This window comes from Lagenorhynchus albirostris, chromosome 3 (assembly GCF_949774975.1).
Source record: "Lagenorhynchus albirostris chromosome 3, mLagAlb1.1, whole genome shotgun sequence".
In the NCBI taxonomy this organism is placed as follows: Eukaryota; Metazoa; Chordata; class Mammalia; order Artiodactyla; family Delphinidae; genus Lagenorhynchus; species Lagenorhynchus albirostris.
Window position 1 is genome coordinate 165,610,113 of NC_083097.1, and position 26,640 is coordinate 165,636,752.

Consider the following 26,640-nt stretch of genomic DNA (forward strand, 5'->3'; position numbering starts at 1 on the left):
CATGAAGGAGCCAAAGCTTGGAAAAGTCAGGTCTCTTCCTCTCAAATCTAGGAATTGGAAGAAATGGGAATTCGAGCCAGGTGGTCTGACTCCAGGCCTATGTCCTTCACTGCCTCACCATGCTGAAAATATCTTCCCTGGTGTTATGGATTGAACTGTGGCCCCCTCCCTTCCGAATTCGCATGTTGAAGTTCTAATCCCCATGCAGTGAACTGAAGGTTTGTGTCCCCCCACAATCCAGTTCATACACTGAAACTGTAACCCCTAATGTGATGGTATCAGATGGGGCCTTTGGGAGGGAATTAGGTCATGACAGTGGAGCCCTCATGAATGGGATTAGTGCCCTTATAAGAGAGATCCCAGAGAGCTCTCCTGTCCTCTTTCCACCAAGTCAGCAGTCTGTAACCCAGAAAAGGGCCTTCTCCAGAACCCTTATCTTGGACTTCTGGCCTGCAGAAGTGCAAGAAATAAATTTCCGTTGTTTCTATTACTTTACAGTAAGAAGGAACAAGGTACTGATCCATGTTGCAATACGGAGGAACCTCGACAAGTTGCTAAGTGATAGAAGCCAGATATAAAAGATTATATTTTATATGATTCTGCTTATATGAAATACCCCCACAAAAGACAAATCTGTAGAGGAAAGCAGGGTAGGTGGAGGTGTGGCAGGGTTGGGGGAGAGAGAAGCGGCTGCAATGAGCTTGAGGGAATTTGGGGGGGGTGATGAAAATGTTCTAAAACTTGATTGCAGTGACGGTTGTACAACTCTAGACTTTTTTTTTTTTTTTTGGCTGCGTTGGGTCTTCGTTGTGGCATGTGGGATTTTTCATTGAGGCACATGGGCTCTTCACTGCGGTGCGCGAGTTTCTCTCTAGTTGTGGCATGCGGGGCTTCTCTCTCTAGTTGTGGAATGGGCTTAGTTGCCCCGCGGCATGTGGGATCTTAGTTCCCCGACCAGGGATCGAACCCTCATCCCCTACACTGGAAGGCGGATTCTTTACCACTGGACCACCAGGGAAGTTCCTATGGTACTTTGTTATAGCAGCTTGAATGGACTAAACACCCCCAGTAACTCAGAATGTGAGTGCTTTTAGAGAAAGGACATTTAAAGAGGCAATTCAGTTAAAATGAGGTCAGTGGGGTGGGCCCTAATTCAAGTGACTGGTGTCCCTATAAGAAGAGATCAGGACACAGACACACACAGAGGGGGACCATGTGAGGACATAGGGAGAAGACAGCCATCTACAAGCCAAGGAGAGAAGGTTCAGAAGGAACCAACCCTGCTGACACCTTGGTCTCTGACTTCTAATTCTCCAAAACTGTGAGAGATGTCTGTTGTTTAAGTCCATCAGTCTGGGGTACTTTGTTATGGCAGCCCCAGCAAAGCCACATACCTGGGGACTCTGGGAAGCTGCACCCCATCTCTGGCCTAACCTGAGCCCTCCAGAAGAGTAGCACCCCCCAAAGCCACAGAGGCACCAGAATTAGGATGCTAGGCCCATCCCAGCTGGTTCAAATCACGAGCTATTTCGAGGTGAGGAGGGGACTTCAGAGGACCATCTAGAGTCAGGACACACATGGGCCGCAGGGCTGTTCTTGACTGTCTCATCCTCTCTGGACAACTTCACCCATCCACACGGCACCAGTCTCCACTGCTGTCCTGACACCTCCAGACATGTTCCCGGCACAAATCTCTCTTCAGTTCCCATCCCAAATGTCCAGAGCCCCTGCTGTCTCCCCTGGATTGTTCCTCTGGCTCCCCAAACTCAACATGCTCAAAGCAGAGCCCAGCATCAGTGTCCCCTTCTCCTGGTCCTTTCCCCTCACCCTCATCTCAGTCAAGATGCCCTTCCCTGTGGAAGAAGGAACCCCCTATACTGCTGGTGGGAATGTGAATTGGTGTACCCACCATGGAGAACGGTATGGAGATTCCTTAAGAAACTAAAAATAGAACTACCATATGATCCAGCAATCCCACTCTTGGGCATATATCTGGAGAAAACCGTAATTCGAAAAGATACATGCACCCCAATGTTCACAGCAGCACTATTTACAATAGCCAAGACACGGAAACAACCTAAATGTCCATTGACAGATGAATGGATAAAGAAGGTGTGATATATATACACAATGGAATATTACTCAGCCATAAAAAAGAACGAAATAAAGCCATTTTCAGTAACACGGATGGACCTAGAGATTATCATACTAAGTGAAGTAAGGCAGACAGAGAAAGACAAATATCATATGATATCACTTATATGTGGAATCTAAAAAAAATGATACAAATGAACTTACTTGCAAAACAGAAACAGACTCCACGGACATAGAAAAGAAATGTATGGTTACCAAAGGGGAAAGGTGGGGAGGGATAAATTAGCAGGTTAGGATTAACATATACACTGTTATATATATAATAGATAGTCAACAAGGACCTACTGTATAGCACAAGGAACTCTACTCAATATCTTGTAGTAATCTATAAGGGAAAAGAGTCTGAAAAAGAATATATGTATATACATATATGTGTGTGTGTGTGTGTGTGTGTGTGTGTGTGTGTGTATAACTGAATCACTTTACTGTACACCTGAAAATGAAACAACATTGTAAACCAACTATACTTCAATTTAAAAAAAAAAAAAAGGGAATTCCCTGGCGGTTCAGTGGTTAGGACTCCATGCTTTCACTGCAGGGGTCTCGGTTCGATCCCTGGTTGGGGAACTAAGATCCCACAAGCCGTGCGGTGTGGCCAAAAATATATTTTTTAATTGAAAATAAATAGATGTAAATTTTTTTTAAAAGATGCCCCTCCCTGGTCACCTATGCCAAGGTCCCTTCATCCTCCTTGGGATCCCCTGTCCCGAGCTCCCACAGAGCATTAATTTCTAAGTTCTGCCAAAATTTCTTGTACACATTTCTTGGGTGTTGTCCCCTCCCCACCGTCTCTGTGTCCACTGTCCTAATTTCGGCCTTGTCATCTCTCCCTGGTCTCTGGCCCCCTGCCTCCGCCTCCTCCAATCCATCCGCTTCCAGAAACAGATCTGACCGTTCTCTCCTTTGCTTAAAAACTACTCACGTGCATTGCAGGTGGGAACATAAAGTGGTGTAGCTGCTGTGGAAAAGAGTTTAGCACTTCCTCAAAAAGTTGAACATAGAATTACCCTATGTCCAGCCAATCCACTTCTGGGTATCTACCTAAAGGACTGGAAAGCAGGGGTATTTGTACACCTGTTTTCAGAGCAGCACAATTCACAACAGCCCCAACGTGGAAGCAACCAAAACGTCCACTGACGGGTAAATGGATAAACACGATGTGGTCCATCCGTACGATGGAATACTATGTAGCCTTTAAAAAGGAAGGAAATTCTGACACCTGCTACAACACGGAGAAACCTTGAGGACATTCTGCTCAGTGAAAAAAGCCAGACACAAAAGGACAAATAATATATGATTCCACTCACGTGAGGTCCACAGACAAGTCAAATTCCTAGGGACAGAAAGTAGAGTGGTGGGGGCCGGGGGCTGGGGGAGGGGAGTAGGGAGTGAGTGTCTCATGCGGACAGAGTTTCAGTTTGGGAAGGTGAGACACTTCTGGGGATGGATGGCTGCACAATGTGAATCTATTTGGTGCCACTGAACCGTACACTTAAAAAGGGGTAAAATGATAAATTTTATGCCATATATATACATACGTATGTGTGTGGGCTCACAGGCGAAGTTGGGGATGGCCACTCCCAGTGGGGAAAGCTCAGCCCGAGGCTGGGAGCACAGGTCATGGTGACAAGCTCAAGGTCGTTTCCGGCCCCAGCCCTGGCCATCCTGAGCATGGAAGGTGGGGCGAGGTGCCCCCTGAACCCAAAGATGACATACGGCCGCTTCCGAGAGGGGCAGGTTTATTGGTGTGACGGATCAAGGGTCATCAGTGCAGTGCTGGCCCTCCCCCGGGGGACAAGCCAGTCCAGTGTGTGGACCCTGGGGGCTGGGGGTCAAGGGGGACCCCGGGGGGGTCACAGGCATAGCAGCAGGCAGAGGGGCAGTGAGCCGCCTCCAGAGGGCCCACCCCTAGTCCAGCCCAAAGGGGGACCCCTCTCGAGGTCCTCAGGCATCCGCAGATCTGGGGGCGTCCTGCGGTAGACAGCTCCGGTGCCGGAGGATCGGCTTCCCCTCCTCCTGCAGGGATAGGGGCGACCCCGCACGTGACACACAGCCCGGGACACCGGCGCAGTCAGCCGGGTCTCCCCACCTTGTGGGGCGCCCGAACCGCCCACTCTCACCATCTCGGAGGCAGTGCTGGGGCTCGCGCCCTCTGGAGAGCCCCCTTCGTCCCGCGAGCAGTCTGGCCCCACGTCCTCCTCGTACTCAGTCAGGCAGTCCGACTCCTCCCCTGGAATGGCAGTGGGTGAAGTTGAGGGCGCTTGGGCTGGGCTGACCTCTCCAGCCACCAGTACACCGACCCCGGGCTCCTGGGGATGCCCTCAGCCCCCTCACCATCTGCGCAGCCGTCGGAAACAGAAACATAGCTCGTGGGGGGCTCGATCCTGGACACGATCTCCGCCAAGTCGGTGAAGCCGGAGCTGGGGAAGGCAAGCACCTGCGGAGAGGCGTGGGTGAGGCTCTCGGGGTCGTCTGAGGTCTGGGGGAGACCCAGAGGGGACTGGGGACGGGGGATGTGTCGTCAGAGCGGCCCCGCCGGAGAAGGAGGGCGCAGGCTTACATCTGCACGGCGGCTCTCATTAAGGTCTGCAGACCGTCGGTCCGTGAGCATCTTTTCAATGATGTCGCCCCGGGTCCAGCCCCCAAACACGGCCTTCCCGTACTGGTAGCCCACATCCTGCAGGAAACGAGGGGGGCTGGGGCCATGTCTGCAATCCCTGGGGGCGTTCTTCTCTGCCTCATCTTCTCTGCTTATCCCCACCCTGCCTGCCCCTGCCCTGGCCCCTCAAAAGCCCGATGCTCTGGCGGAGCTGGCATTTGAGACTACACTGATTTCAGAGTCGGCCACACGTAGCACACTCACCCCCATGTCCCCTATCCTGTGCCCCTGCCAGACATTACCAATCACTCTTTGCTCATGCTTTCCCACTCAGCCCCATGCAGTGTGCCAAGTACCAAATGATTCGAGATGGCGGCGTGCAGGCTTATTTCAAGGTCTGCAAATATGCGGTATACCCGTAAATATCACCATCTCCCATGCCCATAACAGACATCACTAATCCAGCATGGTATGCCTTCCCAGTGAGCCCAGAAAGGGAATCAGACATTTTTACTCAGGGCTCTGGGCAGCAGCTACTGATCATATTCTTTTCTTTCTCTCTCTCTCTTTTTTTTTGGCCACGCCGTGCGGCATGCGGGATCTTAGTTCCCTGGCCAGGGATCGAACCCATGACCCCTGCAGGGGAAGCACGGAGTCCTAACCACCGGACCACCAGGGAAGTCCCAGCTACTGATCATTTTCAGTTGGCATGGGCTATGACACATTTTTCTGGGTCAGTGGCACATTATACAGTGCTCCATCCAGTGTATCCCAGACTTGGCATCGGACGTTACTAATTTTTCGTGGTTCTCATTCCCACCTACACAGAAACGGCATTAGAAATCTCTACAGCGCGCTTCAGGCAGTGCCGCTGGCACATACTAAGAAACTTAGTTCGCACATACACACGTACATCCCCTTGCCACACTCACTGCAGACATCACTGATTGATTACCGTTCTATTCCCCATGGATCCCAAATGCAGCCCTAGAATCCTTCCCTTCATGCTGCTCTGCGCTTTCAGTATTAAAGCTCTGCCGGCCCACCACACTGGCACCAAGTGGCTCCCACCCGCTCACATAGATCTGGTCGAACTTCCCGAAGTCCATGGTCTTGAAGCAGTCGATGGGTGGGCGCAGGTACTCGCAGTACGAGCTGGACTTCACGACCTCCAGCTGCCGCACGCAGGACACATAGGCCAGGCGAGACTGGATCTCGGCCATGTCTGGAACCTTGATCTTGTCTGCCCAGGGGTTCAGCCGCTTCCACAGCAGCCACCAGCCAGAGAGGCTGTCCCCGTAGGTGCTAAGGTCCGTCTCATCCTGGCTTCCCACGTCGATGGCAATGACCGTCTTGGCACCCATGCTGCGAGCAATGTCCGCTGTGGGGCATGGGGGTCAGGGGTCTGTTCTCCACCGGGACTGAGGCAGGGAAGTTCAATGCAGCCCCGCAAACACCATCACGCACGTGGTCACGCAAAAAAAAAAAACAAACCATGCGAACAACACGTAGGCGTGCAAAGGGTATGGCTGTAGAGGCCAATGATGTGGAGGAGGGGACGGGTGTTGGAGCTTTTAGGTCTGGGGAACCAGGGCCAGAGGAATGGAGAAGATGGAGGCAGAGGGATAAAGTCACCGGGGAAAGAGACCCAAGGTCAGACACATGGGGGAGAGAGATATGGAAGGAGAGTAACACGGAGACAGATTATAGTAAGGACACCAGGAGGCAGAGATGAAGGGATCAGAGTCATGGAAACAGACGGAGGATCAGAGACGCAGCGAGATACGGGAATAAAGACATCGGGAGACAGAGCCGCGGGGAGAGAAATGCAGGGGACCAGAGACAGCAACAGAGATTCGTGGGAGAGAGAGATATCAGGGGCCAGAGATATGGAAGGAGAGAGAATCCGGGCAGAAAGAGGGATCTTGAGACTGAGACAAGGGACACAGAGCAAAGAGCCGGATCAAGGAGATTCAGGCAGCGGGACGGATGGGGTGAAGGGTGGGGTGATGGCGCGGTGAGGAGGGTGCTGTAGCTGTGGGTCTGGGTGCCCTACTGAGGGCCCCTGAGTGGGTCTGGGGGTGCCTGGGGGGACATGGACAGGGTCCTGTAGCCAGGTCCAGTCCCCAAAGACACCTAAGTCTCCAGAAGACTTTGCCCGTGTCCCTCACAAGCTTGCCTGTGTGTGTGCTGTACACACCCCTATCAGGTATGTGCATGTCCCGTCTGTATGTTTGTGAACACACCCACCTCTGGGTGTGCTATATCTCTGCACACACACCCAGGACTGTTTGTATTCCTTTCCCGTGTCCCTAGATCAATGTCTAAGTATGTTTCTTTGTGCGTCCAAGTGTGTCCGTCCACCTGTGAGTTTGTACACACTTGCTCACGCGCATGAGGTTGTGTGAGTGCAAGTATCTGTACAGAACGCCTAAGCAGGAGTTGGCAAGCTGTCTGTAAAAGGCCAGAGAAAAAATAATCTCGGCTTTGCAGGCCATATGGTCTCTGTTGCAACTACTCAACTGGGCTGCACAGACATAGCCACAGACAAAGGATAAACGATTCGGTGTGGCTGTGTGCCGATAAAACTTTATTTACAAAATCAGGCAGGGGGCCAGATTTGGCTTGTGGGGTGCAGTGTGCGGATCCCTGATCTATGGGACCTCAAGCGCCTGTGTAGCCAGTGTAGGTGTCTACTTGTGTTTGCACACCACTGGGTGTGTGGAATTTTAAGTTGCAACCCCCCTGCCTCTCACCTGCATGCTCAAGTGAGTGGGTGTGAAAGAAAGCTCGTCGTGGAGCTGCCCCACCCACCTGCGTGTGTCCACGCTTGCCCTGTGTGTGTGCGTGTCAAATACAGCACATGGGCGCATCCTTCGCCTGCACACACACGTGCCTGCTATGAGCTTGCCCGCCTGTCTGTGCACGGCACAAGCACATGGCTACTTGCCTGGTAGGTTGTTGATGTAGCCGCCGTCCATGAGCAGGTGCCCATCCTTGGGGTCACACAGCGGCGGCAGGTATCCCGAGAGTGTCATGCTGGCACGCACGTACCGCCACAGGGAGCCTGCCCGGCGGGACACACAGACACACTTGGAGGCCCGGCCAGCCCGGTGGGCTCGCTGACCCGGCACACTGTTGACACAGCACCCGTCCACCAGCAGGTGCCCGTCCACCAGCAGGTGCCCGTCCCTGGGGTCGCAAGGCGGGGGCAGGTAGGGGCAGTAGGAGGCAGTGGCCCAGATGTAACGCCATACGCAGCCTGTGGGGACTGGTGTGAGGGGGTGAGGCGCCCAACTAGTCTCTCGGCCTCCTGCCCGCGAGGACAGACATACCTGGGGCCTCTGGGGCATCAGTGGGTGACGATTGGTACTCAGCACTCAGGCCAGGAGGGATGGTCACTCATGTTAACAATGTCCCAGATGCTCGGCTGCCCCTCCCCCGCACCCATTCCCCACATGGCTACAGTGGTTTTGGTGGGGCTGGCTGGGGTACCCACCATCTTTGTGGACACGCATGGCTGAGGCGGTGATGTCCGTGGTCACGTTGAAGTACGGCAGCCACAGGTCCTACAGGGACAGGGACTGCGGTCCAGGAGGAGTGGGGACTCCTGTGGGGAGGGGCAGGGGAGGGGCAGGCATGGGGGAAGAGTGCACCTCGATCTGCTTGTCCTGGAAGACACGGTGGATGCTGCGGTTGAAGGCCGACCCCGTGAACATGGAGGTGACGGGGTAGGTGAGGTCCAGCACGGGCTCCAGAACTGAAGTCATGCTCTAGGGGGCAATGGGCCAGCGGGGGGTCAAACAGGAGTCACTTGGGGGTCACTGACTAGGCAGTCCCTAAGGGGCCTGACTTCTCCAGCTGGGAGCTGGAGACTAGGGTCACTAGCCAGAAAGTCACGGGGTGGGGGCGGTCATCCAAGGTCCTGGAGGTATCTCTATAAAGGATCCAGGTGAGGTTCACAGATTAAGACGGGGAGGGGCAGGAGAAACCCAGAAGCCCGTCTAGGGTGAGGTTTCAGGGTGCTCCTGGGGGGGGGGGACCCCTCCCCGCAACACACACCTTGGCCCACTCCCGGGCCCGCTGCTTAGTGCGGCTGGCGCTCCGCTCCTCGGCGTACAGGGCCCCGATGAAGGAGCCGATGGACGTGCCGCCCACCAGGTCGACAGGGACCCCCGCCTCCTCTAATGCCTTCAGCACTCCGATATGTGAGCAGCCTCTGCAAGGTGGAGACCCAGTGACCCTCTGGAGATCCCCTAAGCCCCACCCCCAGGAATCTTATCCCTTCTCCCTCACCTGCTAGGAAGGTGGTGCCGGCCCGCCCCTATGGGATCGCGCCCAGGGAATCAGCTCTACCCGTCAGGGCCCCCGGCCCCGCCCCTGTCAGCGCTGACCCCGCCCCTCACCTGGCCCCGCCCCCGCCCAGCACCAAGGCGATGGTGTTGCCTGTGAGCACCCGCGCCAGGCGGGAGAAGTCGCTGTGCCGGTCAGCGCGCTTCGAGAAAACCTTCTCGTAGAGCTCGTGCTGGTGTGAAAGGAGAGAGACGCGGCCCATGAGGATGCCGGTGTAGGAAGCGGCGTCTGGACCTCCAAGGCACTGCCCTGGCCCCGCTGGTCTCTAGGCCGCGCCCCTCCAGTAGCCACGCCCCTGAAAGGTCCTGAGAGCCGACCAGTCCCCTGCAGGGTCCCTCACCAGCTTGGCGGGGCTGCGGCGCGAGAAGAGGCGGCGCGGACAGCGCAGATGCAGGTGCCCCGAGCACCAGCTGCGCATGTTGAGCCACTCCACTGTGCGCGTGGGACCCGGGCCCTCCTCGCGGTGCAGCAGGACCAGCTGCTTGAGGGCGCGCACCGCCGTGTTCTCCAGCATCTGCTCCAGCTTTGCGGGGGGTGGGGTGAGAAGGGGGAAGCACGGAAGTCACTCTCACCCGTGGTTTCCTCCCTGCCCCTCCCACACCTGGCCCCGTAGTTCCTGGTCGCCTAGCCCCACCGGTGAGGGTGCACGTGGCCCGGCGCAGGCACCGGAGGGCAGGGGGCGGGATCCCAGGGATGGGGTCACTGTGAATGGTCTCCAGACCTGGCCAAGCGTGGGCTCCTGGTCGCCAAGGCCCACGATGAGGATGCAGTCGGCCTGGCGCAGGCAGCGCACGGTCCAGGGCGTCAGCGATGCGTCCGTCTGGTAGAGCACGATGCGGTGCGTGTCCTCCTGCTGGGCCAGCCACCCTGACAGCCGGAATTCTTGGATGCTAGGATGGGGGCGGGGGAGCGTCATCCTGGGGCTGGTCAGGGGTCCCTGCCCTCAGGGACCATGTAGCTCCATTGCTCTGGGGAGGGGGACCTGGACATCCAAGCCCCACACGCCTGCATCCTCCAGGGGCGGATTCACTACACTGTCTCCCCAGTGACCAGAGGAAAGGGGGGCGCATGCTCCTTGTTTCACAGCCTAGACCTCAAATGAGATCTGAAAGAATCCTATGCTTTGAGCTTATCCCTCGCGCCCCACCCTAACCTCCTGCACCCCCAACACACACCTGTCCAGTGCAGAGGCCCCCAGGCGTGCCCGGATGATGTCACTGTTGAGAAGAAGTGTGGGGCCTGGGGATGGGTGAGGAAGGGTGTTTAGGAACCCAGGTCAACGGACCTGGAGGACCCTCCTATAAGACAATACCACCCACTCCGCTCCCACAGCCCTGTTCCAGCCCCCCAGCCCCACCTCTGGCCCACCCAGGCGTCTCCATTCATTGGCCAATGCCCCCACCCACATGCGCCTTGCCCCATGCAGACGGAAAGCCTGCCCTTGCCCACGACTGACCAATGGCTTGCAAAGCATGCTGCAGCTCCAGCATGAAGGCCACCATGGGCACCTCGGCACACACGGGCAGCACTGCCACCGTTGCCAGGTTGCTGGCTGGGTTGGTGAGCTCCGAGTGAGGGGGAACACCTAGGCCCGAACCTGCTGAGACCCCAAAGGATGGTATTTGCTGTGCAGTCCTGTGTCTGGAAAGGTCAGCTCGCCTCTGCCTTCTCAGAAATCCCTGTCCCCTGTTCCTCAGCTGAGGCTTAGTGATGCCGTAGTGAAGGTCATGGCCTCAATCCTAGCTTCACAGCCTCAACCACTGTTCTTGATAACACCTGCCTATCTGACCTTCAGTCTTGGCCCAATCTCCTCAGTGGCATCCATTACACAACTGTATAACCATTTCTGTTTTCCACTCCACCTGTGTGGACTGATCTGTGCCCCTACCCCATTCTGGCCTTGGGGCCTCTGTCCACTAAAGGGACTTGAACACAAAACTAGACGGAAATAAATATATTTTTGACGCACTGATTGCTTCTCAGCTTCTCTACTTACACTTTAGACCAAGCCATCAACCCCCATCTCTTGACCGGACTTCTCCCAGCCTCCTCTCCTCCAGTTTTCCTATAACAGTCTGAACAAGTTCAAATGCCTTTCGACAGCTCCTAGTCCCTGCATGACTTGCCCCCCCTCCCCCTCACTCACTTTCCTCCTTGAAGTGTTTCAACACCGCCAAACCCTGTGTGCAGAGCCTTCAGAGTTCTGTCAGCGTCTGGCCCCATCTCATTTATCACGCCTCAGCTCACTGATCTCAGAAAAGCCTCCCTCCCGCCTCTAGTCATACCCCATCAAGACCCTATTTTGTTTTCTTCACAGTACATTATCCGACATTGTACTCTTTCTTTGTATCTTAAAAACTGTATCTTGCTTCTGAAGCTGTAAACCCTTCTAGGGGCGTTGTCTGTCTTGTGCATTCTCCAGGTTCCCAGAGGTCTGAGATTTTAAAGTCCCTGCCCCCATTATCTGCCCCAGAATCACACCAAGGGCGGTCCTGGCAGCCGGGTGGGAGAGAACATGTATTTGTGTACTTGGTGTGAGACTGGGGGAAAAGTCTATCGGGGAAGACCCTGGGCATAGGGGCAGTTCTTGGCCACGGCTCACCCCCGCCCCTACCCTCAGGATCCAGGTGTCAGGGCTGATGGGGCAGAAGCCCCTGGGGGAAAAGGAGAGTAGAGGTTGCCAGGCTGGTCCAGGATCAGGTCACCATAACATAGAACCTCAGGTCCATATTTCTGCACATCTCGAATCTGACTCAATTTCCCAGTGTATCCTAGCTGACGGAAACCACATCTCCCAGCATGCCCAGGGAAGGGAACCACACAACCACCACCACCCCCAGCATGCACTGGGACAGGGGCCATCTCCCAGCATTCACCGGGACCAGGAACCACATCTCCCACCAGGCTGGTAACCTACGAAGCCACTTTCCAACATGCCCTGGGCCCCAAACACCACCCCATAGACTACATTTACCAGCACACTTTAGTCTAGGTTTCCCCTTCCTAGTATGTGGACTCCATCCTCCAGCCAGCCCTGACACCCAGAACCAAGCTTGCCCTAAAGACTCCTCCTGTCAGCACCACTGATACTTCAGATTCCATTAACAAGCCGGCCCTGGGTCCAGGACTCCGTTTCCCAGCATGCCCAATAACCAGCACTGCAGCCCACAGCATGCACCGGAACTCGGATTCCCACTTCCCACTTGAAGCCCCGCCCAGAGCGGGTTATACGCAGGACTCCACTTCCCAGCATGCCCTGGGTTCAATGGCTCCCTCCCCTAGCTCGTTCTGGGCGTTGGACTAGATCCCTTAGCATTCCCGGGCGCTGGCCAGCTCTCACCTGGGAAGGGTCCTTGCAGCTGCTGCAAATTCCCCAGAATTTTCTGGCTCAGCAGGTGGATGAGGCGGGTGACAACCTGGGTCGTTGGAGGCCGGCGGTCCAGTGAGACTGGAGGAGCAATTCTGCACCACCTTTTCCTCCTCTACCAGGGCGCCTGGGTCCCTGTTACCTGAGTCCCACCCCATGAGCCCCGCCCTCACTTGGAGGCTTCACCTCCTTCCTAGGGCTCCACCCCCATCTAACCCCCCTCTCCACACATTAGGCCCTGCCTTCTCTGGGTACCCGCCCCCACTCCCATCTGTCCAGCCCCCGTTAGAAGAACAGCCCACAACCCAGCGAGCTGCACCTGCGGGTATCGACGTTTGATGTGGCCCAGGGTGCCCTCGGGGAGTTTGGCCAGCTCTGTGTCGCGCACCGCGTGCACCGTTGTGGCACGTGGCTGCCTGGTCAGCGCCTCCACCTAGGGGACAGCGTGCCTGACCAGGGCTGCGTGAGCCAGGAGCTTGATAGGTAAGGGAGAGGACGACCGTGGGTGCAGAGAGGAAGCCCTACCGAGTCCCCCCCACCCCGCCCCAACCCCCAGATGGGGGTGGAGAGAACCAAGCCTTACTACCCATCTCGGGGCTCTGAGGAAAGGGAGAGGACAGGAGGACAGGGATCCACACCGGCGGGGGTCCCCTCTTCTGATGTAGAGAGGTCTGGAGACTGATTCAGATCAGACTCACCACCCTGATGAGGTTGCCCCCATGGCCCCACCCCATGGAAAGGAGCTGGGGAAAGTGGATTGCACGAGGTCATAGGTTGGGGAGGGAGCGTTCTCTACCCCCAACAGGTTACCTGGGATGAAGTGTATGTTGGGCATGGGGGGAAACTGGACTGGGAGAGGTTAGAGGTCAGTGGGTGGGGCCGAGCTCACCACTCCTATGAGATCCCCGCGGCCGTACTCGCCCACCAACTCCTTCTTGCCATTGCCACGCTGGATGACACTTCGCAGCCGCCCATTGAGCACGATGTAGGTGCAGTCGGAGCGGTCGCCCTGCCTGGGGTTGGGGTGGGAGGGGCGGGTCAGACAGGGTAGGGGTCCTCGTAGGCAGGGCCTGAGGGGAGAGGTGGGGGCAGGGCCTGCACCTGTACAGTGCGCGTCCCGCCTCTACCGCTGTCCAGTCGATGGCGAAGTCCATCTGGCGCACGAAGGGCGACATCCTCGCGGCCACGGTCTGCGCGGCGCTCAGCACTACACTGGGCTGTGCACGCATGATCCTGTAGGCGAAGCGCAGGGGTGCATGGGCCGGGGGCGCCCTAGAACAGCCCTCAGGGAGTAGAGAGGGTGGGGGATGGCCTGGAGGTGGGACAAGAAGAGCTCAAATCTTCCCTGGAAAACTGTTGGCTGTTCAGAGGGATGGCCTCGTGCAGGGCAGAATAGAGTTGGTCGGGGCTGCCTGAGCGTCACCCCCACCCCAATATCGGGCCCAGTCATACTCATAGAAGTCAGACTTGGAGATCCGCAGGAAGGTGCAATCACGCTGGGCTCGCAGCGTGAAGATGAGGGGCTCGCCGGTAAGCACGGCCAGCTGTCCCACCAGCTCCCCGGGCTGCACCACGAACAGGCACACGTCTTCGGCCTTGTCGATCATGCGCTGGTAGACGTGCAGGCAGCCCCAGAGCACGAAGTGCAGGCTCACATCCTGTAGGGCAAGGGCCAGGAGATGGGCACAGGGGCACCACCTCACCCACAACTCGGGTCAGTGCACTCCAGAGGAAAGGTTAAGGAAGGAAAAGTTGGAGGGAGTGAAGGCTTTCCATAGCACTGAGCTGAGCAGCATATGTATATATATTCCCACTCAGCACCAGAGCAGACATTGCTAATGGATCACCCAACTCAACCCAGATTAAGGCCCATGAATTCTTTTCAACACAGCCAGCAAGAGCCGACGAAGACTGGCTACACAGGAGCATGGCTGAGCTTAGAGCCTCTTTGCTTGTGCTGGGCAACTGCATAGCTACATGGAAAAGAATAAAGTTGGATTCTCACCTTATGCCATATTAAAGGATCAAAGACATGAATCTGAGAGCTTAAACTATAAAACTCTTAGAAGATGGGACTTCCCTGGTGGCGCAGTGGTTAAAAATCCGCCTGCCAATGCAGGGGACAGGGGTTCGAGCCCTGGTCCGGTGAGATCCCACATGCCGCTGAGCAACAAAGCCCGTGCACCACAACTACTGAGCCCGCGTGCCACAACTACTGAAGCCTGCACGCCTAGAGCCTGTGCTCCGCAACAAGAGAAGCCACCACAATGAGAAGCCGGCGCACCACAACGAAGAGTAGCCCCCGCTCGCCACAACTAGAGAAAGCCCATGCGCAGCAACAAAGACCCAACACAGCCAAATACATACATACATACATACATAAAACTCTTAGAAGAAAATACAGGGGTCAATCATGGTCACACTGAATTCGGCAACAGAATCTTGGATATGATACTAAAAGCCCAAGCAACAAAATGAAAAATAGATAAACTGGATTTCAACAAAATTAAAAACTTTTGAGTTTCAAAGGGCACTATCAAGGAAGTGAAAGGACAACACACCGTATGGGAGAAAATATTTGCCAATCATATATCTAAGGGTCTAAGGGTCTGGTATCCAGAATATGTAAAGAATTCTTACTACTCAGTACTAAAAAGACAACTCAATTAAAAAATGGGTAAGGGCTTCCCTGGTGGCGCAGTGGTTAAGAATCCACCTGCCAATGCAGGGGACACGGGTTCGAGCCCTGGTCCGGGAAGATCCCACATGCCGCGGAGCTACTAAGCCCGTGCGCCACACCTACTGAGCCTGTGCTCTAGAGCCCGCGAGCCCCACTACTGAGCCCGCGTGCTACAGCTACCGAAGCCCGCGCCTAGAGCCAATGCTCTACAACAAGAGAAGCCACCGCAATGAGAAGCCCACGCACTGCAATGAAGAGTAGTCCCCGCTCTCCGCAACTAGAGAAAGCCTGCGTGCAGCAAGGAAGACCCACTGCAGCCAAAAATAAATAAATAAATATTTTTTTAAAAGAAATGGACAAAGGCTCTGAATAGACATTTCTCCAAAGAAGATTTTTGAATGGCCAGTAGGCTCAACATCATGAATCATTAGGGAAATGCAAATCAAAACCACAGTGAGATGCCACTTCACACCCACTAGGATGGCTTGAATCAAAAAGTGTTAGAGAGGATGTAAGAAACTGGAATCCTTACACACTGCTGGTGGGACTGTAAAATGGTACAGCCACTGGGAAACAATGTGGCAAAAACTTAAAAAGTCCTCAAAGAATTAAAAATAGAGTTGCCGGGACTTCTCTGGTGGCACAGTGATTGAGAATCCACCTGCCAATGCAGGGGACACAGGTTCGATCCCTGGTCTGGGAAGATCCCATATGGCACGGAGCGACTAAGCCCGTGCGCCACAACTACTGAGCCTGTGCTCCAGAGCCCGCGAGCCCCAGCTACTGAGCCCACACGCCACAACGAATGAAGCCCGTGTGCCTAGAGCCCGTGCTCCGCAACAAGAGAAGCCACCGCAATAAGAAGCCCGCGCACCGCAACGAAGAGTAGCCCCCGCTCACCGGAACTAGAGAAAGCCTGCACGCAGCAACGAAGACCCAACGCAGCCAAAAAAAAAAAGAAAAAAAATAGAGTTGCCATATGACCCAGCAACTCAACTCCTAGGTATCTACCCAACAGAAATGAAAACGTGTCCACAAAGACATCTGCACATAAACGTTCATAGCCGCATTATGCCTACTAGCCAAAAGGTAGAAATAACTCAATGTCCATCAACTGATGAATTAAGAAGCAAAATGTGGTCCATTCGTACCATGGAACAGTAGTCAGCCCTAATAGAATGAGGCACTGACACATGCCACAACATGCATGAACCTTGAAAACAGCATACTAAGTGAAAGAAGCCCAGACACAAGGGCCACATATTGTATGATTCCATTTATATGAAATGTCCAGAATCTATAGAAACATAAGATTAGTAGTTGCTTAGGACTGGGGCTGTTTAGGAGGTAGGAGACTGATGGCTTAAGGGCATGGTGTTTCTTTTTAAGGTGATGCTCTAAAAATGCACAGTGGTGATGGTTGCACAACTATGTGAATATACTAAAAACCAGTGAATTGTACTCTTTAAGCGGGTGAATTGTATAATGCATGAATTACGTCTCTAAAACTATCACCCCGCAAAAAAAAAAAAATCCCCTTTGGGAAGTTCCCTGGTGATCTAGAGGTTAGGATTCGCCACTTTCACTGCTGGAGCCCGGAGCCTGGCTTCAGTCCCTGGTCAGGGAGCTGAGATCCTGCAAGCCGTGCAGTGCATTAAAAAAAAAAAAAAAAAAATCCCCTTTGCTCCCAGTTCCCTTGTTCCACTCCATCGCTGTTGACTTCCTTTTGTTTCCTACAGGTGGAGTAGCTCTACCTCAGGACATTTGCACAAACTGTCCCCTCTGCATAGAATGCTCTTTCCTTCCCCTTGCACCTAGTTAATTCGTCCTCATCCTTCCTCCTCTGGTGGTCACTTCCACAGAGACACTGCCCTGACTAAACCAGATGTTGTGGAGCTGAGAACATCTCCTTTGTAGCACTAAGCACATATGATGTAGTAACAATTTGTGTAATCCTTTGACTGTACTGTCTGTCAGAACTGTGAGCTTCCCAAAGGCAGGGGGCCCCACTGGTGTTTCTTGCCTCTGCAACAACCCTGGGACACAGCAAACGCCCCTCTCTCCTCTGGTTAGCCTGCCCAGCTGGACACCTCTCTGTCCCACCCTTTCAAATAAGGAACTGAAACTGCCCAGAGACAGAAAGATTCCTTCGTCATTCATTACACAAACCTGTCTGACACCCCACAACGCCCCAGATGAGTGCCAAAACACTGCAAGGATCCCTGGGAGAGGCCCAGGCCCAGGAGACATACACACATGCTGGAACCTTCCAAGATAGAATTCCCAGACTGGGTTTGGGATATAAATGGGAGTGACTAATAGTAGGCTGCCATTTGTCCTCAGACTGGGAAGCATGTTGTTTTTCACTGCAGGACTTCTCAGAGCCTTGAATATGCTAATAATGCTCACTGGGAGCTGCCATGAAGGGGTAAAATAACCTGTGTTTCTCCAACATGTTGCACACAGACCCCCTGTGATATGGCCGTTCCATGAAATATGCTTTGGGAAATGTTTGTGGAAAGCGGGGTTTCTCAACCTTGGCAACACTGACATTTTGGACTGGATAATTCTGTTGTAGGGGGACTGGCCCATGCAGTCTTGCATCCCTGGTCTCTAACCCGCTAGATGACAGTAGCACCCTCCCAAGTCAATCAAAAATGTCTTGACGTTGCCAAATGTCGTTGACAATGACGTTGAAAACTATTGGTGTAAAGTTTCAGAGGGGGGCACAGCAGACCAGCTTTGTCCCTAACAAAGTTCTGAAGACCCCGAGGAGCCTGGTGTGTTAGCAGGCTGGGCTGGGGCTGGGGCTGGGGCCGGGCTGGGTTGAGCCCAGCAGAGGCTCCCAGATAAGCAGGGGCCCGGGGCCCCTGCAAGGGCCATGGTGTGACCACACTTCCTCAGCCAGTCCCCCAAGTACCTCAAACAGCTGGCATAAAACTTCCTCTGCAGAAAGGAGCCCACCCTGCAATGAGCAGCTCAACGTGGCCACTCAGTCAACTGATCAGGTGATGTAACAACCACCCTTAAATCAACCATACTCCAATAAAAATTAAAAACAACCACCACCACCCAGCCAGCTAATAGCTGGGCCACCCCCAGCCCCTCCCCCAAGCCCAGGGCTCCTCCCTTGAGCCTGGGGCGGTGCTGTGGTCTCAACGCCTAAGTCATGTCACCCCTACTGTCACCCCCACCCCATCCCCCGACTGGGAGCTGCTGCTCCAACCCTCCCCTGGCCTGTCACCCTTGCAAACCCTAGTAGCTGCGAACTGAGTATTTCCTGTTTCATCCCCACAACACTTCTAGCAGATAGTTACGACACTCATTCCGCAGGCGAGGAAGATGACAAGTTTCTAGATGATTCACCCAAGGTCACACAGGGAGTCAGGGCAGAGTCCGGGTTTCACCTTTGGCTTCCTCCCTAACTCTCCTCCTCTGTGCTCCTGGCCTGTGACGTCACAACGGGTCTCAGTTTCCCCGCCTGGAGAATGGACGGATTAGTGGGATGCACAGTTTCCCACACCTGTGTGTCACCAGGAGGCACTGAAATCCAGCTCGTGGGGCTAGTTCCCAGCCTCCAGGTCCAGATTCTGACCTGCACCCGTTTACTGAGTGCCCCCATCCTAGCAGGGACCCAGGAATGAGAAGCAGACAGAGCATCAGAGTATGTTGTAGAGTTGAAAGGTCAGAAAATGGAAGTCGCAGGAAATGCCAGGACAGGGAAGAGAAATCTAGGGGTGGAGGTCCTAGTATAAAAGGTTCAGGGGTTAGAGGAGAGAGGTCAATATGTCCAGAGGACATGGGGAGGGAGGGCTGTGAGTCAGAGTCATAGGGTCCAAAGGTCAGGGGCTGGAAATCATATACTGGGAGGTCTACATCTAAGGTGAAAAGGCAAGGACCAGAGATCAGAGAGAGAGGTCTTGGGTCAGGGCTGCACGATCAGAGTTCAGGGCTCAGCCTCACCTGGTCCCCCTGGCGGGCAATGATGGTGCCGGCTTTGGTGTGGTGCAGCAAGACTCGGCTGTTCAAAAGGGAGGGGTCCTGGGGAGGAAGGAAAGGGGCTTGAGACTGGCCCAGCCAGGCCTCCCACCCCCAACCTGGTCCCCCAGACACCCTCAGCTGCCCACCTCAATCCGCATCAGCTTGGCCAGCTCTCGCTTCGCCGCCTCAAAGATGCTGCTTGTCTGGCGGCCCTGGTAGGGCCCGAAGGGGCACCCGCCAGTGGCCGACTCATCCTCACAGTAGCTGTATTCACAGGCGCCGGCTGGCTGCTCCCGGGGCTCCTGAGTAGGGGTCTGTGTGGGGCAAGGCCTGTGATCTCCCTGCTCCCACCCGACCTTCCTCCTCGGGGGACTCCACCTGTGGCCAGACCAGGGTCCCAGGAGGGGACTGGGGTGGGGTGGGGGAAGAGGGCAGGGCCTTACCCGAGCCAGGGCTGCCTGGGGCCCCCAAGAGGCCTCTTCCTGCAGGGACACGGAGATCCGGCCCCGCTCATATGCCATGTCGAAGTCCGAGCGAGGGCCGCCCTGCAAGCCTGCAGTGGGCAGGGGGCAATAAATGCAATAAAGATGAGAGTGACTATAGCTGGAGTCTAAGCAAGCACTGCCTATGTACCCGAGGCCACAGCTACACAGACATGACTAATCGATCACTGCTCTGGCCCTTGCAACCCTTCTCACCACAGCTGGGAGGGCACCATCTCAACGACTACCCACAACAAAAAGACATGAGTAAGTGCTGCTGATATTCCCATTTCACAGATGAGAAAAATCAAGACTGGCAGGCCTGCATCCAACCCAGAAATTCGATGGCCTCCCCCCACTCCACTTGGTGCCCCAAACCTGAGATGTCCACTGGCATCGAGATGCAGCGACTCAGCAAGGGCGCCGAGGGGGCTTCCAGGGATGTGGGCTTCACTGGGTCCCCTGGGGGAGACGCGTGTTCAGGCTCCTGCCCCTCAGAGCGCCCAGGACTGGGGGTGGGGAGCTGAAGGGGGCCTGGGGAGAGGTCAGCTCAGAGTCCCTGGGGACCGGGGGACTAGGAAAAGTGATTCCAGTGGGCCCAGGGGACTGAGGCCAGGGGTCCTGGGGGATCCAAACAGGAGTCACACCTGGGTACCTAGCTAAGCGGGTCCCGGGGGGGCTGGGCAGCTCAGGTGGAAGTATCTGAGGAACTGAGACACGCATTGAGGGGCAGAGCCTGGGCTTCTTGGGAGTGGGCTGGGCCAGCCTACGGTTCCTGGGGGTCAGGCAGGGGTCATCTTGGGTACCTGCAGTTCCAGGCAGTGGGGCCCCGGTGGGGTCAGGCGGCCGGCCAGGCGTCTCCCTCGCCTCCTCAGAAGCAGAGGTGCTGGCTATCCGCTTGGAGCCACGCACAGGGCTAGTGCGGGCTGGGAGGCCCGGGCTGGGGAAGAGGCGCAGGGGCTGGATCTCCTGGGGGCAGAGGGGATCCTGTGGCGTGTCTGGGGAGGCACATGCCGCACACCCCTCCGGCCCCTGGTGCTCTCCACGTAACTCACGTGGCTGAAGAGCTCGTTGGTCAGACCCAGGTAGTTGTGAAGCGCCAGGAAAGTGACCCGCTGCAGCCTCACCATGATGATCTTTGGGGGCATGGCCGTCAGAGGAGGGGGCCAGGGAGAAAGAGGGTCAGCCACAGGACTTGGCACTGAGGGGGTGGGGCCGTGGGTGGGGAGAGGGAGATGGAGCTAAGGCCAGGAGATCAAGGTCGGAGCAGGAAGGGGCTGGGCAGGGCCCTAGGAGCCAGGGAGAAACCGACAATCAGGTGGCAGAAACCTGGGGACACGGGGTGGAGGCAGCTCATGGGAGGAGTCAGGGAGGTCCGGCTGCTCAGGGCCGATAAGCGCAGCTTCAGTGCCTGTTGGCTGCTGGGTCCCAGCCCCCAGGAGCCTGTGATGGGTGGGGGGTTATGAAAGGAAGTGAATGGCCCGCTGACCTGCACTACCCGCACCAAGCTCTCGGGATACTTGGTGAAGACGGCTGAGAAGGCCTCGACTGGAAGCCGCAGCACCGTGGAGTCTCGGGCCGCCCGAGCGGACACAGTACGCTGGGGGTGCTGGTGACCCTGGGGGTGCCGGGGGCACAAGGAGAATCAAGGTCAGGGGCTGTGAGAGCCCCCCTTCCTGCTCCCCCCCGACCCCTCCTGATGCCACTGCCTTGAGGGACCACCGGCAACATCAGGGACGCATCAGAGATGGGGGCCCTGGGGGTGACCCTCCCCAACCCAGCCTGGTGGGTGTGGCCTCCCTCCCAGCCTCCCCCGCCCCCTCCGTACTGGTCACTCACGGTGATGACATCCAGGATGCTCAGAAGGCTGTTGACACTGTCCCCAGGAACCACTTCCTTCACCACACACTCCTTCCCATCCTGAGACACGGGGTGGGGGAGGCGGGCACTGACCAGGGCTGCCCCTGCCCTGCCAGCCCACGTCTTGCCCCCTGACCGCGCCACTGGTCCTCATCCTCCCTCGGTGATCACTGACACCCGGACCCCACTGAACCTTCCGACCAGCATCATTAACCATAACCGGTGACTGTGCAGACCACCCCAGATGCCCTTGGACACCCGTTCCCAACTCCTGCCTGCACATCTCATAAGACCACCAACCCTGGGAATTCCCTGGTGGTCCAGTGGTTAGGATTTGGCGCTTTCACTGCCGTGGCCCGGGTTCAATCCCTGGTGGGGGAACTAAGATCCCACAAGCTGCGCCTCGCGGCATTGCCAAAATTAAAAAAAAAAAAAAAAAGCCCACCAACCCTGCTGACCAAAAGCACTGCCTGTCCCCGGTGACCGCTGCACCACTGCTCATCCCTGCCGCCCATCTCACTGTGGTGCCCCCCGGAGGGGGAGCCCACTCACAGGAGCCGGCAGACAGAGCTCCAGCAGCCCATCCTGCACCACGTAGATGCTGGCATCGGGCTGGCCTGGCCGGAAGACGTAGTCACCCTGGCTGAGCCGCTGGAAGACCATGTGCCGGCACAGCTCCAGGAAGAGCGGCTTCTCAAAGTGGCCCAGCACCCTGTTGGATAGGGACCGGGGAACGGAGAGATGCAGGAGGTCAGGTCAGCCCCAGCTCTGCAGCCCCCTGCCTGCACCTTGACACTGACCGGACGTTCTTGAGCATGTAGAGCACCTCGGAGGGCAGGTGGGAGTTGGCCAGGTCGCCCTCGGTCAGGTCAGCCTCCAGCACCGCAGGCGGGGGCTCCTTCCGCTGCAGCGTTGGCGCCTCTTTCTGGATGCGCAGGATCCTGGTGGGAGGAGGGGGGGAGCGAGGGGGGGTGAAAAGCAGGGAGGGGACTCAGGAAGACCTGAGACCCCCCACAGAGCCCTACCCCGGGGACACCAGAGCAGGACTCAGCAAACTCTGGCCCACTGGCCAAATTAGGCCAGCCACCTCCTTTTGTAAATAAAGCTTTATTGGCACGAGCTATTAATACATTCATTCATTTACATATCGTCTGAGGCTACTTTAACGCTACAACAGCAGAGTTGAGTCGTTGCAGCAGTTGCAGCAGCGTTGCGCGCAGCCTGCAAAGCCCCAGATGTGGCCGAAAAAAGAGAAAAGTTGCTGACCCCTGAAATAAAACTCTGAGGTCACTCTTCACTAGTCACAGGCTCCCTAGATGAACCCTCTCATTAAGCAGACCCCTGACACAGTTTCCAAGATATGGGCAGACCCCAGAAAAGCACCTCTGTGCATCATGGGACCCCACGTATTGCACGCCTCCATCATGTAGCCTCCGTCACGTAGGCAGAGCCTTGGGGTAGCTTCCATTACATCAGGAGACCCCAGATAAAGCCTCTCTGATCCTTGTAAAAATCCCTGAGATAACCCTTCCTCCCCAGTCTCAGACAACCCTCAGAGAGCCTCTCTGATGGTCACAGAGACTCTTGAGATAGCCCTGGTTCCGTGCAGAGAATCCAGATACAGCCCCTCTACTAACCGTGGACCTAGGAGAGCTCCCCCCTGGAAGTCACAGTTGCTACTGAAGACAGTCCTTCCACTACTCACAAAATGCTCAAGATAGACCCTCTAGAATGAGCTTAAACTGAGTTAAACTCCACATTACAGAGAAATCCAGAAACAGCTCCTCTTCTGATCAGGAAGATCCTTGGGCTAGCCCTCGCCCAGGTCACAGAGAGCTGAGATAGCTCTCTCAAGGCCATGGCAACATCAGGGTAGCTCCTCAAGGGTGTGCAGACACTGAAACCGCTCCCAGGAGGTGGACAGACCCTCAACTAATTGTGGGAGACCTAGAGATAGCCCTTCTACTCAAGTCATAGAAAGCCATGGGATAGCACACCTGTTGACCATGGACACCCCTGGAATGGCCCCTCAGTGTGAAGAAACACTTGAGACAGACCTTCAAAATAGAGTCTCTGATGTCAGGAGACCCCAGAGCCAGCTCCCAACTTGGAAAGATCCCTGAGAGAGCCTTTCTCAGAGACTCTGAGGGACCCTTTGCTGATGACATGCCCTGACATGCCCTTCCCGTGTCTCTAGTGCCAAACGATTCTTGAGATGACTCCTAGGGAACAGAACCCCCTAACACAGCCTCCGTGTAGTTTGGGGAAAATCCAAGGGAGGTTACACAGAGAGATGCTTTCTGATGCAGAGAGATTGCTGAGATAACCCCTAGGGAACAAAAGCCAGAGATAGCCCCTCCTGCAGGTCCCAGAGAGACCTGCGATAACTCCAGTGAGACTCTGAAATAAACCCTCTCGTGTGGGGAGATCCCAGATTTGACCCCTAAGGGTATGACAAGACATCCGAGGTAGTGCCTGGGGATTAAATAACTCACGGATGCCCCTGTGGCAGGGAACATCACTGAGAGAGCCTTCGGGTGATACAGATAGCCTGTCTGGTTGGGGAGAGCTCTGAAATAGTCCCACTGACATGGCAAGATTCCTAAGACAGTCCGTGGGGTTCAAAGAAGCCCGAGATACACCCTTCGGTGTGGGATGATCACTCAAAAAGCCCTGGACAGCCCCAAGTACACCTAGCACAGCCTTACTTCTTAGCAATGTTGAGCATCTTAAGTTTCTTCTTCATGCGTGGCCGGGAAGTGGTGGAGACGGAGGTGTCCACCAGCGAAGAAGTGGATTGTGATACCTGGGAGGATCAAGGATGGGGTGGGGTGGGAGGAACGCGTCAACTGCCAGTTCAGACCCTAGGCAAGAGGGGGGCAGATCCAGAGGCCCTTGATCAAGGAGGGCGGCCGGCTTACTAAGAAGTATAATTAGGGAAAGGGCAGGATCTCTGTGTGGCCAGTGGGAGCCCCAGGGGGTCCCAGACTCACCTTCCGCATAATCTTCCGGCCATAGAAAAGCACTTTATCTCTCTTCCGGAATCGATACCGCGGGCCATCCGGGGCTGGAGTTTCTAGGGGTAAGTGCGGAGAGGGGCAATCTGACCTCTACGCACACTCCGCACGGCCAGAGATGGGGACGCTGCGTGCAGGCTCCAGCAAATCCCATCTCTACTGCCTCAGGGGCCCGGACATTTCAGCTTCCCATCCCTCAGCACCCCCAGAAGGCCCTCCGGGTCCTCACTCGGCACTCGAAGCCTCCGCACCATCAGGAGGATGAGCACGGCCGTGACCAGCACCGCGACTCCAGCCCCGATCATCACGCCCAGCACCTGCGGGACGAACGGCACTGGCTGTGCATCGCATGCCCGCTCCGCCAAGCCTTCCCCGGGGGCCGGGACGTCCGGGACCTCATCCCACGGAGCCAAGGCCGCCCCCGAGATCGCAGTCGGCCCGGGCCTCGACTCCCCCATCTGCAAAATGGGCCAGCGCTGCTCCCTCCCCTGGGGAGCAACGCTTTCTGGAGGCTCGGCGGCCCGCAGTGCACACCGGGAAACGTAGTTCCGCCTGAACAGACGCAGACTGGTTCTCGCGAGGCCGCGATAATGCGTGCTGAGCACGTCGGGAATTGTAGTCCCCGCGGCGCCACACGAACCCCCGACCCTTACCATTCCGGTTTGCAGCGGCGCCTCCATCAGTTGTTTCAGGCTGGGCGGCAGGTCTGGTAGTTCAGACTCCTGGGGAGTAAGAAGCAGGACGAACCCGGGCAAGTCATCACTCTGGGCCCGCCCCTCCCCTGCTATAAGCCCTGCCCGCTTCGTACCCACTGCCGGGGCGGCTTCTCCGCAGGCCTGTGGGCGACTGAAGGGGCGCTGCGGAGCAGAGGGGTGGGGCAAATTGACCTCGGGCCCCGAGCTAGGGAGTAAGGTGGGTCCCCGGGTCCCCACCAGGCTCCCCTTACCTACGCACCAGGCCGACCTGATGCCCCACTTATCCAGACCCACCCTGGGACCAAAGGGCAGCCGGCCGGGCACCCACTGTTAGCAGCCAGCGAACAAGTCCCTGAAGGGGCACGGCTCTCTCCAGCAGGTGGCCCCCTCCCCAGTCTCTGAAGGATTGATCAATCCTGACCTACCGATCCCTAGGTCGCACCCCAGCACCCCCTGCGAAGACTGGATGCCCGCACCCCACGAAAACTGGGCCCGAGTCATGGGGCCGGGGAGATGCCTGGCTCCCGGCCCAAGCCTGGCCCCGGGGAGACAGAGACTGGGGCACGCGGGAGTGCAGCCGGGAGCTCCTTCACAAGGGGTCGTGGTGCAATGCCGAGGTCTCAGTAGCATCCTGGGACGCTCGGAGTGGGGTGGGCTCGCAAAGTGTTACTGGGTGATGCTGGAGATTTACTGTCACGTAATGGTAAAGTTATGGGGTCTCTGATGGTGCAGAGCACCACTGGGATTCCAGGAACGATGCTGGCGCCATTGCTGGGAGACGTAACCAGGGACGCTGGAATTACGGGTGGGTGGGTGGGGGCTCACTAGGAAGTTACCGAGAGATTCTGAGGACTATAGGACTATTACTGGGAAAACCGAAAGCTGGTTGGGCACGTCCCTGCAGTCGTCCGAACATGATACTGAGGAATGCTGGAATATTACTGAGACTTTTCTGGGAGGCTGAGGCTGTTTCTGGCGCCATTCGAGTATTAATGGAAATCTGGGGGAGTCACTGGGTCCTTGAGACATTACCTGTAAAATTCACGGGGGACTAGTCTCCTTCCACCCGAGGGTGCCCTGGCAACCGGTGCGAAAACACCTGCCGGAGGCTGGCGGGGTGGGGCGGATGGGAGAGTCAGAAAGTCGAGAGCTACCGGGAATCGGCGGAAGACACACCTTGGGAAAGCCGAGGGCTCGCTAACAACCCGCGAAGGGACGGGGCGATGAAAACCCGGACTCACCCAAAGGGCCGCAGCCGTGGTCCACTCTGCGCCAACTCCGTTAGCGTTCTGCCCAGCGCCGCAGGCGCGGCCCCTTTAAGTTACTCACCTCTGGGTGCGCTACAGCCCCGCCCCCCCGCCATGCTTGGAAGGTCGCGCGGAGCCAGCCACACTGAATGTGGCGACGCTTTAAAGGGACCGGAGGCCAGTTGGCGCAGGGAATACCCCTCCC

At 56.2% G+C, this 26,640-nt stretch overlaps 1 protein-coding gene across 8 annotated transcripts; it reads right to left on the reverse strand.

Annotated features, from left to right (window-relative positions):
* Positions 1-3,876: 3,876 nt before the first annotated feature.
* Positions 3,877-26,560, reverse strand: PNPLA6 (patatin like phospholipase domain containing 6). Of its 8 annotated transcripts, none has more exons than XM_060145375.1 (34): positions 26,430-26,560; positions 25,147-25,215; positions 24,723-24,810; positions 24,470-24,552; positions 24,185-24,282; positions 22,277-22,417; positions 22,029-22,188; positions 21,456-21,536; positions 21,106-21,234; positions 20,672-20,752; positions 20,423-20,585; positions 19,995-20,078; positions 19,578-19,687; positions 19,281-19,436; positions 19,117-19,194; positions 13,926-14,131; positions 13,575-13,706; positions 13,363-13,486; positions 12,793-12,906; positions 12,447-12,522; positions 10,563-10,703; positions 10,282-10,345; positions 9,828-9,996; positions 9,447-9,629; positions 9,160-9,278; positions 8,816-8,972; positions 8,410-8,526; positions 8,253-8,322; positions 7,704-7,820; positions 5,833-6,134; positions 4,715-4,831; positions 4,489-4,591; positions 4,275-4,384; positions 3,877-4,170 (listed from the first exon to the last, which is right to left on the reverse strand). In XM_060145375.1, the coding sequence occupies exons 2-34, from the start codon at positions 25,171-25,173 to the stop codon at positions 4,099-4,101; spliced, it is 3,972 nt and encodes a 1,323-aa protein (XP_060001358.1). In that variant the 5' UTR covers positions 25,174-25,215; positions 26,430-26,560; the 3' UTR covers positions 3,877-4,098. The 8 variants fall into 8 exon arrangements, with proteins under 8 accessions (XP_060001358.1, XP_060001357.1, XP_060001356.1 ...); XM_060145374.1 differs by having other exon boundaries at positions 10,563-10,706; XM_060145373.1 differs by having other exon boundaries at positions 19,281-19,448.
* Positions 26,561-26,640: the final 80 nt, after the last annotated feature.

What these genes read in the sequence shown, in the direction of transcription:
- PNPLA6 (XM_060145371.1), bottom strand. Translation starts at nt 24,951, where the DNA reads ATGGGGGAGTCGAGGCCCGGGCCGACTGCGATCTCGGGGGCGGCCTTG. An exon ending in GATGCCAGTGGACATCTCAG is followed by an intron (nt 19,688 to 19,994) that starts GTTTGGGGCACC and finishes TGCCCACTGCAG; the next exon opens with GCTTGCAGGGCGGCCCTCGC. An exon ending in TCAAACGTCGATACCCGCAG is followed by an intron (nt 12,523 to 12,792) that starts GTGCAGCTCGCT and finishes CCAACGACCCAG; the next exon opens with GTTGTCACCCGCCTCATCCA.